At 46.5% G+C, this 15,558-nt stretch overlaps 1 protein-coding gene across 1 annotated transcript; it reads left to right on the top strand.

Annotated features, from left to right (window-relative positions):
* Positions 1-12,351: 12,351 nt before the first annotated feature.
* Positions 12,352-14,804, top strand: LOC309354668 (uncharacterized protein). Its single transcript, XM_081884933.1, has 2 exons — positions 12,352-12,709; positions 12,795-14,804. Exon 2 carries the CDS (start codon positions 13,003-13,005, stop codon positions 14,059-14,061), a length of 1,059 nt encoding a protein of 352 aa, XP_081741059.1. The 5' UTR covers positions 12,352-12,709; positions 12,795-13,002; the 3' UTR covers positions 14,062-14,804.
* The last annotated feature ends 754 nt before the right edge of the window (positions 14,805-15,558 follow it).

The raw sequence follows: 15,558 nt of genomic DNA, 5'->3' as shown, positions 1-15,558 counted from the left end.
CTGCCCTGCAGAATATCTTCGAGAGAAGAGAAGGTTAATCCTACACAAATCTAGAGTGGAGTCCCTAAGACGGTTGGAGGCCGCCTTGTACGCCTGCTTCTGGCAATTCTTGCAGCCAAGCTGGTGCCAAATAATAATAATAATAATAATAATAATAATAATAATAATAATAATAATAATTTATTATTTGTACCCTGCCCATCTGGCTGAGTTTCCCCAGCCACTCTGGGTGGCTTCCAACAAAGATTAAAAATACATTAGAATGTCACACATTAAAAACTTCCCTGAACAGGACTGCCTTCAGATGTCTTCTAAACGTCAGGTAGTTGTTTATTTCCTTGACATCTGGTGGGAGGGCGTTCCACAGGGCGGGTGCCACTACTGAGAAGGCCCTCTGCCTGGTTCCCTGTAGCTTTGCTTCTCACAGTGAGGGAACGGCCAGAAGCCCCTTGGCACTGGACCTCAGTGTCTGGGTAGAACGATGGGGGTGGAGATGCTCCTTCAGGTATACTGGGCCGAGGCCGTTTAGGGCTTTAAAGGTCAGCACCAACACTTTGAATTGTGCTCGGAAACGTACTGGGAGCCAATGTAGGTCTTTCAAGACAGGTGTTATGTGGTCTCGGCAGCTGCTCCAGGTCACCAGTCTAGCTGCCGCATTCTGGATTAGTTGTAGTTTCCGGGTCACCTTCAAAGGTAGCCCTACATAGAGCACATTGCAGTAGTCCAAGCAGGAGATAAGCAGAGCATGCACCACTCTGTATTGCTCTGCTTTCCTTTGGACCACATCAGTGATGTCGAGAGGGGGGTCTTGTTGTCTGAGCAGCCCAGGACCCCCATGCACACTGCTCAGGCTTGCACTCCAGGAAGGGGTACTATGGAGCTATTCTTCAGGCTGTGCAAGTAACTGAACCACCTGAGGCATTTTTCTTAAATATATAAAGCTGCTGTTCTAAAGCAGCTGATTTCTACCTCAGCTGAAGAGGTGTGGAGTCCTACACAGGCCCTTGCCCTGCATGTAAGGTATCTGTCAGTTAAGGATGCCTGCCTTTGTACTTGCTTAATTGAACAAAGGCATTATTAGCTGGGCACAGGAAGGGGCTGTTAATAATAGACGAGGTGCCATGAGGATGGTTTTACCTGGTTGGCATTGGGACTCAGGTGTTGAGTGACTGAAATGCGATGCTGTCTAATGGTGAACTGTGGCGCCATGAATTATAAAGGAAGGGTAGCAGTCTGCTGACTGCGGGGCCCTTTGTGTGAGGTAAAAGTAGGGTCTCCGTTCTACACAAGGCGATTTATGTCTTTGTTAACCTCCAGTTCTACAGCAGGCTTATACTTTCTGAATCTCTCTTTCTTCTGAAGGGAGCGGAGAGATGTTTGTGCCTGTTGCTTAGGGATCGCCAGGGTGGCACCCACTATTATCTCCTATGGAAACTATGGAGAGACCTGGTCTGAATAGAGATACTGGATTCTTGTCTCATTACATATGCTAAAGCTGTTTTTGGTCACCTGCATACTATCCCTTGCTTTTTCCTGTAGGACTAATTGCAGTCGTTAACAGTCGTCAACAGGTTTACCATACCCATTGAGTCAATCACCCATCTCCTACTACCCTCCTGAGAAAAACCCCACTCCACCCTCCCACTATATATAAGGGTCTGGTGACTTCTGTATCTGAAGAAGTGTCCATGCACACGAAAGCTTATACCCAGGACAAACTTAGCTGGTCTCTAAGGTGCTACTGGACAATTTTTTTTTAAAAAAAGTTTATTTCGACTATTATCTCCTATGACACCCATGAAAGCTCTCAGTAAATATGTTTTAATATCCCCCTCGCAAATCCACAATGCACGAGAAACTGTTTGGTCTCCTTGCTCAGGCCTCTCCCTACACCAGTATGCTCATATTTCATTGGATTGGGCCCTCTCCCTTCTGAGCAGAGGAAGGGTGCAAGAGCTCTTCTAGGGAAGCAAGTGTGGCGGTGGCAGCTAATGTAGTGTCTGAGGGGAGATGGGGTGGGGGCAATGCCTATACCCTTTCCTTCTCTTTGGGGTGTGGAAGCCATTTTGTATTGTGCCATGTCCCTGTGGCAGCCATTTTGTGACTGGCACTTGCAGCACTTTCTCAAGGTTCCAAATGGGCCCGCTTGGCTCAAAAAAAGGTTGGTGGCTCGTGTTGCAGCTGATGACCCTTTGGCACGATGATGCTGATGACCCTTTAGCTCCAGGTTTGAGGGGGCTGGCCATGGGCAAATTTCCTTTTGGTGGTCCCATCCTATTTTGGAGAGCTTTGGTGGGCTCACCATGAAAGAGGGCATTGGTGCTATAACACCAGGTGGCTAATGAAAATCCACCATCTTTGTTTTTCACAGTGTCTCCATTGTAGTATTGTCCCAGGGCATTGTGGGAAATTAAAATGGCACCCAATGCTACTTGGAACATGGGGGGGGCATATTACAGTGTGGGGCAGGACAGTAAACAGTACAGACCCTCGAAAGTCTTGGATTTATCGAAAGCAACACAATGACCAAGTACAACAATGCGATGTCAATATAAACTATATAATCGATACAGAACATTGAACAGTATGCAATATATGAAATATGCACTCTCTGAAAAACCAAATAAACAGAAATCTTATAAATCTCTGAAAATCACAAAATATGCACTCTTGATGGATTCTCTTGAAAACATAGAACTAAATAAACATAAGTCTTATAAGTCTCTGCAAGTCTTTGTAGACTATGCAAGTCTCTGAAAGAAGCAATGGGTCAGATTCTTATCAGGTGAAAACAAGCCATAAATCTTTGTTATGACGTCCAACGCTGCCGAAGTGGTCTGCGAACAGATGTAGTGAACAGTGATTCCGGATATGCCCACTGTTTCGTGAAATTCTTCTTCAGCACAGCAGAAGGATACAGAAATGGTTCATAAACCCATCTATATGGTGAATAGAATTGTATAACACAATTGCTATGGAGCAGTAGTCATAAAGTTATGTAACCACTGGGTCTCTTTGGCCTCATCCAAAAGGGCTCTGAACTAAACAGCTGCTTGTACAATGGAGCCATCTCTGGTATGTTGTAGCAACGAACCATCAGCCCTTTCCAGCCTCATGTAAAGCTCATTATGACTTTAGACAACGTGGGGACTTCATATCATCACCATTCTTCAACTCTCGGAGAATAGAAATAATGGCCGCTCTGTTCTTGCGTTGGCGAGGTTGCGCCAGGAGTGCCGTGTACCGGTGCTGGGCACCACGTTTTGAGAAGGACAGAGTTTGACAAGCTGATTTGTGCTTGGAGGAGGGTGACTAAGATGGTGAGGGGATTGGAAACCAGATTGCATGAGGAATGGTTGATACGTTTAGCTTGGAGAAGAGAAGTTTAAGGGGACATAGCTGCCTTCAGACATCTGAAGCGCTGTCATACAGGAGAGATGAAGCAGATTTGTGTTAGCAGTTGTTGTTCCGGACAAGACAGGGCTAGAACCAAGGGACGGAAATGGCAGGGAAGCAGATTTTTGGCTGAACACCAGGAGAAACGTCCCGCTACCAAGAGCTGTTGGTGGAACAGCTTGCAGAGGGAGGTGATGGGCTCTTCTTCAGTGGAGGTGTTTCAGTAGAGGTTAAGCAGCCATCTGGCAGGGAACTGGGCTAGAGGACATTCACGCCCCTGTTATGTACTGAGTTGAATAGGATCCAAAATGCAGCAGTCTGATTGGTCCTAGAACAATAGGATCCAAAATGCAGCAGTCTGATTGGTCCTAGAAAAATAGGATTCAGAATGCAGCAGTCTGATTGGTCCTAGAACAATGCAGCAGTATGATTGGTCTGCAGGAGCCACCCAATCCAGCTCTAGATGGAAGTGAATCCACAACCTGATTGGCCTACGGGAGAACCCCGGAATTAGCCAATCACGTGCAGCCCATTGTGTAAATAATGTATATAAAGCAGATACTTTGAGGGAACTTTCATTCCTCCTCACCACTATGAGCTGAATAAAGAGCATGAAATCCACTCTCGACTCTGAGTATATTTCAGCCCCTTTCCTACTCAATGGAAAGATCCACATCATACCTTTAAAACACATTGCTTCCCTGAAAGATTTCTGGGAACTATAGTTTGCCCTTTACAGAGCTGCCATTCCCAAACTACAATTCCCAGAGTTGTGTGTGTGTGCTTTAAATGTATGGTGCTTATGCAGACTAAACTGAAGGGTGGCTTAATGAAAGCCAGGCTTTCACTCCTTTTCTGTGTTTTCGGTGGCCACCTGTCTTGGGCTCTCTCTCCCAGGTGTGATAACGAAAGATGAGGAAGAGGTTTCTCTGAAGCCAGCTCACTGGCTCGCTAGGGTGGCAGCAGGCCAGCCAGCAGCTGTAATCCCAAACTGAGATTAGAAACCTGGCTGCGTTTATTTGACACTGGAAAGCAATCCAGTCTGTCTGCTTTGCTTTTCGGCTGGGGAGAGTTGTCTTTGCTGCAGGAATGGTGGAGGAGAAGAAGCCCGGGTGTTCCCATCAGGGCAATGGGTGAAGCAAAGAGAGGCCTTTTTGGTGTTCCAGGTATGTTTGGAAACTGAAATGGGGACGGGGTAGTCATGAATGTCCTTTGGTGCATACAAAGCGAGAAGGAAGATTTGGGTGAGTTGCAGAGTCTGCTTAGGTCCATTGGAGCGGTAGATACCCCAAGCAAAAAACTGTGCAGTGAATTTTAACAAATGAGCTGGGAGAGGTTTGTGGCCGAAAACCACCGGCGCAAGGCCGTGCCACATTGGAACCACATTGGTCCTTTTTCTTCAAAATTAAATTGGTCGATTTAAGCAGGCTTTTAAAAAAGCGCTTTCTATCACAATGTGTTGTTTCGCCTTGGAGATTTGTGTCAGACACAGACCCACCAAGTGTCCCTATATTCCAGTGACAGTCATGGATTTATAGAAGCCGCCCCGGTTTCTGATTTGATCCCAGAATGTCCCACTTTTCCTTAGGACGTCCCTAGTTTCATCAGAGAAATGTTGGAGGGAGTTACGCGATCTCCGAGCCAAGGAGATGAATCTAACTTTACAGCCTTTAGAAGACCTCTGAAGACAGCCCTGTATGGGGAAGTTTTTTAAATGTTTCATGTTTTATTAGGTTTTAATATATATTGGAAGCTGCCCAGAGTGGCTGGACATCCCAGTCAGGTGGGTAGGATAATAATAATAATAATAATAATAATAATAATAATAATAATAATAATTATTATTATTATTTAGGGTGTATTTTCATTGGAGAAATATTGGAGGGCATATAGACATGGCTGCTTGCATTCATTCTCTTGCTGCTCTGAACCGGGGCAACCAAATTTACAGGAGAAGACGTACTAGAGAAATCATGCTCTCTGTGTGTGTGTCATAAAGAGTGATAAGAACACAGTGAATCACTTGCTCTGTGTAAAATGTTCCTCATCTACGCTCTCACATCCTTTAAGTCTGTGGCTTTCTAATTAATATCTGCGCTCTAATTGCAAGGCTCCCTTTATTCTTGGGAGTGGGGCGCAGGCCTAATTGAAGTCGTCATCTTTGATCCAAACTCTCTGGTCCCTAAACAGGCGCTGTCTGTTGTTTAATGAACATGACTACTGTCATTTCCTTAATTATTATTGGCAAGAGGGAACTGCAATAAAACGCTGCAGCGTCGAGTTACCCTGTTCAGTGTTCCAGCCAGCCAGTTCCCTTTCCAGGACACTGCATCCCATCCTCTTTTACCTATGTTCTTCTATCTCTCACCCCATTCAGACAGCATTTTGCGGACACTGAGAATATCTGGTCCACCTTGGGATGTTTTTTGGGTGCCCCCTTCCATTACCACAGTTTCTGCATCCCTTATGTATAGATGCATTTATTCTGCTTTAGTGAAGCCTCTGGTCAAATAGGTTCTGCAGGTTTTTAAAACCTGTCCCCCCTGAAAAAACCCTTGCGATAAGTGGTCACACTTCAAGGAATGATCTCTCTTCCAAAATCTTGTTCTCTCCAGGCTTTTGGGGGATCTTTAGCCTTGAATCAGCCTGTGAGGCAGGTTTTGCTGAGACGTACCATGGCGCTGTGGGTTAAACCACCGAGTCTAGGACTTGCCGATCAGAAGGTCGGCAGTTCGAATCCCCCCGACGGGGTGAGCTCCCGTTGCTCGGTCCCTGCTCCTGCCAACCTAGCAGTTTGAAAGCATGTCAAAGTGCAAGTAGATAAATAGGTACCACTCCAGCGGGAAGGTAAATGGCATTTCTGTGTGCTGCTCTGGTTCGCCAGAAGTGGCTTAGTCATGCTGGCCACATGACCTGGAAGCTGTACGCCGGCTCCCTCGGCCAATAAAGTGAAATGAACGCCACAACCCCAGAGTCGGTCACAACTGGACCTAATGGTCAGGGGTCCCTTTACCTTTTTACCTCCTATGTACAGCTGAAAGGTTCTTCCTCAAAAAGGCGCTTTGGTACAGGTGATTTAGGAGTAGTGAAACCGCCAGGAAGAAGGCATTCCTTAACTTTATTTTTCTCATTCTCTTCCACTTTTCTGTTGCATATTTCTCCCTTCCCCATGGAGATACAAAATGAAGTATAGGGGTACTCTCATTTTCCTACACATATTGAAATACTGCACCTCAAAGAGGCCAAACTTAGATTCACAAAATGTTTAGGGGTATGCATCCCGCCCCCTCAGAGAAAAAGCACTGTATGTGAGTAAATGTGTTTGGAGCTCTGTAAGAAGAAAAATAAGGGAGAAGGACATATGCACTTTGGAGCAGAGAATTGGGCTCGGCAGGGGGGATTAAGAATCCCCTTCTCTACTCCAAATGGAATCTCCCCACCTGCAGCACAAAAAGCCTGCATTTTCCTAATACAGTGGTACCTCGGGTTAAGTACTTAATTCGGTCCGGAGGTCCGTTTTTAACCTGGAACTGTTCTTAACCTGAAGCACCACTTTAGCTAATGGGGCCTCCTGCTGCTGCCACGCTGCAGGAGCACGATTTCTGTTCTCATCCTGAAGCAAAGTTCTTAACCTGAGGTACTATTTCTGGGTTAGTCGAGTCTGTAATCTGAAGCGTATGTAACCTGAAGCGTATGTAACCTGAGGTACCACTGTAATTTTTTATTTTTTTTTGTAAAATGTGGTCATGGTTTGTTCCTTGCAAGCAGTGCTATTTTTCTAGAAAACTCACCATGAAAAATAATGGCAATGGTGCCCAACTGAGAGGTGCCGGAACTGAGTTCTTGCATGTTCTGGTTGGGGGGGGGGGAAGCCTTGCTTGCAGTATCTAATCAGGGCCTGAGATGCAGGGGGTTTCATAATTAAAAGGTAAAGGGACCGCTGACCATTAAGTCCAGTCGCGAACGACTCTGAGGTTGCGGTGCTCATCTCGTTTTACTGGCCAAGGGAGCTGGCATTTGTCCGCAGACAGCTTCACTAAGCCGCTTCTGGCGAACCAGAGCAGCACACGGAAACACCATTTACCTTCCTGCCAGATCAGTACCTATTTATCTACTTGCATTTTGACGTGCTTTCGAACTGCTAGGTTGGCAGGAGCAGGGACCGAGCAACGGGAGCTCACCCCGTCGCGGGGATTCAAACCGCCGACCTTCTGATCGGCAAGCCCAAGAGGCTCTGTGGTTTAGACCACAGCGCCACCCGCGTCCCTTGTTTCATAATTAATCTGAGATTAAAGGGTAGGCATGAACCAGATGCAAAGATGAAGAGGTCTCCTGCACCCTTAATTAATAGCCCAGCAGAATTTCAGCAGACACATGGCAAGCAATAAGTGCTGAAATCCTCTCTACTATTAAAGGTGCACAAGCCCCATAAACACGAACCACGTCTTTCCATGTTCAAGCCAACATGCTTGTCAGCTACATCATATTGACTCTCAATTTAAGATCCGTGGACATGATCCACCTGCACTTAAAACTTTCAAATCCCATGAATTAAAATGAGCCTACATGCATTCCTGCTCAGGAGAAAGTCTCATAGTTTTCAGTGGAGCCTGCTCCCAGGTAATTGTGTCTAGGATCACAGCCTTAAATTCCTGCTTAAGTCTGCAATCCTGTGCCAAGGAAGCAATGCCCATTGAAATCAATTGACTTTGCTTGCTGTGTGCCCCTTGCTCCGTTATGTCCTATCTGCGCAATTTATTTTGACCACATGGAGTCACTCTCCCTAAGGCTGTAGGAGTGGGTGGGATAGGAACCCAAAGAACTACATAGTTCATCTCTGGCTGCAAAGCTGGGAGACCAATTTTTAGAATTAAAACTGTTAAATGACCTAAATATAGATGAAACGAACAAGTGGCATTAGCTGCCTCTGTGACTTGGATTTGTTTGGTTGCTTGTTTGTTAGTTTCGAATTAATCCCAATGACCAGCTGTTGCACTAATATGGTTGCATATGAACAGAACTGAGTACTTCTGGGCACAAAATGAAGAGAGACAAAGTGGTTAAGACCACTTTCTCTACTTTGTGATGCAGAGTTTATAGAATAGCTTTGGGGGAAGGAAGAGGTATGGCTTGTTTCTTGCTTAGTACCTGGTTATCCTATGAACCATGTTTTTTCCCCTTTTGGCTAACCCATGTTCTTAAGCTATTTTTAATACAATGGCAATGTATGTCTCTCTCTCTCTCTTTTAAATAAGGACAGATTTGTACATGTTCATTTCTAGATGAACACTTAAAAGTAAAATAATAAAAAAGTAAATAAAACCGTAATTTTTTTTTAAATCCTGTAAATAAATAATTTGTAAAAAAAATCGGGGGGGGGGGAATTATTTTTCTAAATGAAATGAAACCTACAGTAAGGTGGAAAAATAATGTTTATTTTGGTATATTTATATTTGAAAAAAATTCTCCTTCTTTTTCCAATTGCAAAGTCAGATCCTCAAAACCAATCCTACCTAACACATGTACATCTATAGTCAGTAGAGATAAGGCACCCAGCCTCCCTTTGTTGCATAGTTGTATTGCTGGGATTTTTGAAATATACTTTAACTGAGAAAATGAATGCTCGGCTGAGCTATTTGTGACCATTAATGTTAAAAATCAGACAATGGAAGATTTCTGTGGTGCCTCCACTTTGATGCCCTAAACACATGCTTATTTTGCTTAATGTTCAACCCAGCCTTGCATACTGGAGAAAAAGCATACAGGGCCCATACCATTACAGTGGTACCTTGCAAGATGAAATTAATTCGTTCTGCGAGTTTCTTCGTCTTGAGGATTTTTCGTCTTGCGAAGCACGGATGCACCCTGGTATTAACGGTTCTAAGAAAAAGGAAACAAACTTGCAAGACGTTTTCGTCTTGCGAAGCAAGCCCATAGGGAAATTCGTCTTGCGAAGCAACTCAAAAACCGAAAAACTCTTTCGTCTTGCGAGATTTTCGTCTTACGAGGCATTCGTCTTGCGAGGTACCACTGTATTTGGAACCCACAAACAGCTTTTCTTTCAAAATAAAGGAAGGCTAGCTTAAGTACACATTTTTTTTAAAAAAAGGGTTTCTGAGTGTAAGTGATTCACAGAGGCTCTGTTCTCCTGGTCCCCTGTCACCACTCACCACCTTCAGCGATGGAGAATGGGCTGCTTCGAAACCACCCACCTGTTCTGTGCATCATCATGGCCCTTTCAGATGTGTGGCTGAATGAGGCACTTTGTGCTTCTGGTGAACAATTAGAACACCTTGTACTCCTCAAAGGGGGAAAGGAAGAAGCTGAGCGAGGGTCTGAATCAGCTCAGGGGGAACCTAGCAATTGCCGTAAAAGGGGGAGAAATACAGAGTTTATGAGATACTTGCCCCAATGGCCCAATGGCCCGCAAAACCATGAATTTCTTCAAGTGGAACTGTTCGATTGGGTTTGAACATAAGAATCGCCCTGTAAGATTAGGTCAAATTAGACCTCCTACTCATAGAATCATAGAATTGGAAGCAGGCCCTCCAAGTGTCCCTATTTTTCAGGGGCAGTCCTGGATTTACAGAAGCCGTCCCGGTTTCTGATTTAATCCTGGAATGTCCCACTTTTCCTTAGGATGCCCCTGTTGCCATCGGAGAAATGTTGGCAGGTATGGAGTTACGAGACTCCGAGCCAAGGAGAAATGCAACTGTCTTTAGAAGACATATGGAGGCAGCCCTTTAAGTTTTAAAATGTTCAAACGTTTTATTATGTTTTTATATATGTTGGCAGCTGCCCAGAGTGGCCGGGGCAACCCACTCAAATGGGCGGGGTATAAATAATAACATTATTGTTATTCTTATTTTTCTTATTCTTCTAATTATTCTGGAATAGGACGTCCCTATTTTCATTGGGGAAAGATTGGAGGGTATGTAATTTCAATTGCACAATATTGACCTCAGTGGTGCCTTGTATGCTGAAGGCCAAGTGCATCTCTTGGGTCCCTCATTGTCCCTACTCAGCCACCCTCCTCTTGGGGATTAACAACATCCCAGATGTGTGAACAAGTTGGGGTTGGAGATTTAAATTTGCAGCTGATCAGCTTTGGCCTCTGCCAGCCGTAATCCCTGCATATGTGCACATTCTGGAGCAGCTGGTGAAAAATCTGCACGAAGGTCAGCCTCGTTCTCCAGCCTCCATCTTGATATGCATAGGCTGAACTCAGCCCCTTTCTGTGACAGTCTGTCCTCAGCTCTAGGACTGAGGGAGCCATTGGCAACATGTCCTCAGATGGATCCCTTCCTTTGGAGCTGATGGGTCCAGTGGGCTTTCCTAGCAGTGGTGGGCAGCAGCAGAAGTACCCCGATCCGTATTCGGTAGTGAACCAGCGCTTAAATTTCCCACAATGCCTTGGTACCATGTTACATGAGGGGAGCATTCTGGGAAACCAAAATGGTGCCTCATTTCCTCGGTGTTGATTGGTGGGCACAGCAGTGGGGCTGGGGCTTTGGCGGTTGCCTCAGCATACCTTGTGAGGACCTCACAGGCTATAGGAGACATGAGCCTCCACTAAGGCCCACACACTTCATCAGGGGACCCTCAGCCAACCCTTGACGTGCTGTTCCTCCTCCTCATTGTTATTATTATTATTAAATTTTATTTATACCCCGCCCTCCCCAACCAAGACCGGGCTCAGGGCGGCTAACACCGGTATAAAAACAATTGATTGAAATACAACTTTAAAACAAGATTAAAATACAACATTAAAATGCAGCCTCATTTCAGTAGAAACTCAAATAAAAAAATTTTGGGGATGAAAATGTCAAGTTGTGTTGCTGCTTGCTTTCATTATAAGAAAAACTGATCCCTTTCCCTTATGGGGTATTCCAGAGCCTGTATAGAGTCCTTAAGTGGGTTCCCTATCGGCAGGAGAAAACGGAGGCCCACCAGAGTATATTGAGAAGCAAAGCTGCTAGTAAGCCTGATCTTTATTCAAGGAACTCTTGCAACAGGGTCCCCACTCACCACACGCAGGAGGGAGGAGGAACCCAGTACAATGGTGCGCAAGCCCTTATATAGACTTTTGAAACTGCCCACCCTGTAGCCCAAGACCAACCCCCAAAACATCATACATACATCACAGAAGTAGGCAGAAATCCTGCCTGCCAGGATACCTCATAATGGTCACTGATGGCATTACCTGGGCAGCCTGGCCATTCTTTTGTGATGGTTAATGCTTTAGTTCCTGAGTCGAGGGCACAGGCTCACCCTATTCATACACAAATACGCCCTTTATGGCAGGATTTGCAAGCAAAAAGACAATGGGAAGGCTTTCCCCATTTGCCTCCCTTACTGCAGAGGAATATTTGAGAGTCAAAATGGCTTCAGGATTGCTCTCCCATACTATTTCAGACACATGGTTCATATATTTAGATACGTGTGCATTTACGAATCTTTATTCTATATCTGAGACCTTAAAATTCTTATAACACTTTATTGCCTTTTCTGAGGGAGTGGCAGCGGTGGGAGCGAGGAGGAGTTTGTTAAAGGGGGCTGGCCGTTCTTGATTACATGGGTAAAACAAGATAGGCTGGCATTTTGATGCCAATGGCTTCATGTGTGTGCTATTGGAGGGGCGCCACCCCTCCCAGAATAAACAAGCACCCTCTGCTGCTTCCTGTGGTGCATTAAAGTTCATTTACAACTTTAAAGGGCGCGGAAGTACACTGTGAGGGCATCTTAACTGTTAGCAGGTAAAGCTATTGCTTGGTATATGGAGTGCTCTGATTTCAAGGTCTGGCAACCAAAGGAGGGTAAAACAGAGAAAATGGTTAGGGGGCTGTCTACCTAGACCCCTAAAGCAGGGGTCAGCAAACTTTTAAGCAGGGGGCCAGTCCACTGTCCCTCAGACCGTGGGGGGGGGCGGACTATATTTTGAAGAAAAAAAATTGAACATATTCCTATGCCCTACAAATAACCCAGAGATGCATTTTAAATAAAAAGGCACATTCCACTCATGTAAAAACACGCTGATTCCTGGACCATCCGTGGGCCGGATTTAGAAGGAGATAGGGCCAGATCCGGCCCCCGGGCCTTAGTTTTTCTACCCATGCCCTAAAGTGATTACAGGCTAAAGCCTTCCCCTGTTGATATGCCAATCATTGCTGCCTTTTCCGTCTCTTTCATTTAGTGCCTCTCTCTGGAAGATCGAACTGAAAAAGCCTGCTCTGGTCCCCTGCCGCTCTGTTCGGCTTTCAAGGTTCCAAGCCGCTGGAACTGGAAATAGAGAGAAAGAGACCAACGAGATAAGGTATGATTGACACATCTTGCAGAAAGTGCTGCTGCTCCAGTTACAGGCCTCTCTGATCCGTTTCTTCCTCTCTGGTTTGCTCAAGTTGCCTGTTGTCCTCCAAGGCGAAAGTCCAAGGAAGCTCTTAGCTAATCACTCGACAAAGAGCTCTTTGTTATGGATTCCTCTGAAGAAATATGACTCTCTGGATCGAATGAGGAGCGCTTGGTGCTGCGATCTCCATTCCTTACCAGTTCAGCTGAGGGCTTTGCAAGCGCACAGCAAAAGCCGGACCTCCACCAGGCCTTCTGGAGATGTCTCCCTTCTCCGTAGCCATCCTGTTGTCGTGCGCCCTGGTGGCCCAGGCCTCCCAGGCTTGCCCCCACCCGTGCACCTGCTACGAGTCCTCCAGTTTCGTGGACTGCCACAGCCGCCACTTGGCCCAAGTCCCCCCAGGCGTCCCTCACGACACATGGATGCTGGACTTGAGGCACAACAACTTGAGTGGGCTAGAGGGAGGCGGCTTTGATGCCCTGTGGTCCTTGAGAATTCTCCTCTTGTCCCACAATCCCATTGTGAGGATATGGCCCAATGCTTTCAGGACCCTGGGCTTTCTGGAGAAGATGGACCTCAGCCACAACCTCCTGGTCCACCTACCACACTACTTCTCAGATGACTTGACTTCTCTGAAGGAACTCAAGGTGTCCTACAACCACCTGGGAGCCTTGCGGTTCAACAGCTTGCAGTACCTGGAGAACTTGGAGAAGCTGGACCTGAGCCACAACCGGGTGACTTCAATCGAGAGAGGAACTTTCCGGGGCCTCTCTGGACTCAAACACCTCTACCTTCAGTCTAACAGGCTTACGGTGCTCTACAACGGCTTCTCCTTCATGCTCCAGAACCTTGAGGTCCTCCTCCTGAGCAACAACAACATCAGCGCCATTGAGCTGGAGGCTTTCATCTCCTTGCACAACATGAAGCTTCTGTCCCTGACAGGCAACCAGCTCATCCACCTCAAATTCAAGACGTTCCTGAACATCCAGACCATCAGCACCCATATCCAATTTGCAGGCAACCCATGGATTTGCGACTGCGACCTCCAGCGTGTTTTCGGCAAGATCGTGAGTGTCCGGCACCTCCACGTGGATGACTACGAGAACATCACCTGCGCCAGCCCCTGGCAGCTGGCGGGGTCACCTCTCACGTCTGTGGACAGCCAGCTGTGCGTGGCAGAGACCGCCACTGTCCTGGTTATCACAGTCACCGTCTTGGTGACGGTGATCGCTGCCATTGTCATGGCAGAGAGGAACAGGAAGAAGAACCAGGGCAAGAACTGGAATGAACCCGAAGGTCCCTTTGACTCAGAGAAATGAGATGGGGTTGTGGGGGAGGGAGGGACCACTAAGTAATAGAAGTTGGCCTTCTGGTGTTCTTCAAGCTCTGTCTTACTCTCACCCATAACTCTGGGCCCTCCTATTTGCTATGAGGTTGGAGTGCTAGCCTGCTTCTCCCATTCCCACCCACCCCCCCCCTCGTTCCTTGCAGTCGTAGCTCTGCCCTATCTCAAGTCCTGTAAACAAATGTCAGGATGAGGCTGGCCCTGTGTGGAATCACTGCCCCATGACACTCACTTCTTCTCCTTGAGAAGGTGACTCTAGGAAATGCGTACCTCAGATGAACCTTCTCGTCTAGCCTCCCTCTGGAGTTGAGGGCCAACATTTCTGTGTCCAGGGCAGCTGTCTACCAGCTTCATCTGATGCACAGACTGAGACCCTACCTGCCCGCAGTTTGTCTCTCCAGAGTGGTGCATGCTCTCGTTATCTCCCGCTTGACTACTGCAATGCGCTCTACGTTGGGCTACCTTTGAAGGTGACCCGGAAACTACAACAAATCCAGAATGCGGCAGCTAGACTGGTGACTGGGAGTGGCCACCGAGACCACATAACACAGGTCCTGAAAGACCTACATTGGCTCCCAGTATGTTTCCAAGCACAATTCAAAGTGTTGGTGCTGACCTTTAAAGCCCAAAATGGCCTCAGCCCAGTATACCTGAAGGAGCATCTCCACCCCCATTGTTCAGCCCAGACACTGGGGTCCAGCTCTGAGGGCCTTCTGGCAGTTCCCTCCCTGCGAGAAGTGAGGTTACAGGGAACCAGGCAGAGGGCCTTCTCAGTGATGGAGCCTGCCCTGTGGAATGCCCTCCCATCAGATTTCAAGGAAATAACTATCTGATTTTTAGAAGACATCTGAAGGCAGCCCTGTTTAGGGGAGTTTTCAATGTTTGATGTTTTATCGTGTTTTTAATATTGTGTTGGGAATCGCCCAGAGTGACTGGGGAAACCCAGCCAGATGGGTGGAGTATAAATTAATAATAATAATAATAATAATAATAATAATAATAATACAGTCATACCTCGGGTTACAGATGCGTCAGGTTGCATTTTTTCAGGCTACAGATCACCGAAACCCGGAAGTACCGGAATGGGTTGCTTCTGGGTTTTGGCAGTTGTGCATGCGCAGAAACGCTAACCTGCGCTTTGCACATGCACAGAAGCACCGAATCGCAACCCGTGTGTGCGCAGGCGCACAGACCCATGTTGCGAATGCTGCGGGTTGCAAATGTGCATCCCGCACGGTTCACAACCCAAGCGTCCACTGTAATATTCAAGCGCTAGAATCATGTCCACATTGGTGTGTCTCCACGTGTCCCACAATGGTGGTGAAATGTAGATGTGGATTTTGCTTCAGAATCACCTTTGGGGAGGATTAGGCGGTGTGGACTGCACAATGCATTCTGGCTCCTGATGGGTTCTACCTGCAGCATTCTTGGATAGGGGCCATACAGGTGGTGAACTAGGAGACATTTAAAA

The sequence above is a fragment of the Podarcis melisellensis genome (genome assembly GCF_964234715.1).
Source record: "Podarcis melisellensis genome assembly, chromosome: 13".
NCBI lineage: Eukaryota > Metazoa > Chordata > Lepidosauria > Squamata > Lacertidae > Podarcis > Podarcis melisellensis.
This window is presented reverse-complemented; position numbering and strand designations above follow the sequence as displayed.

What these genes read in the sequence shown, in the direction of transcription:
- LOC309354668 (XM_081884933.1), top strand. Translation starts at nt 13,003, where the DNA reads ATGTCTCCCTTCTCCGTAGCCATCCTGTTGTCGTGCGCCCTGGTGGCC.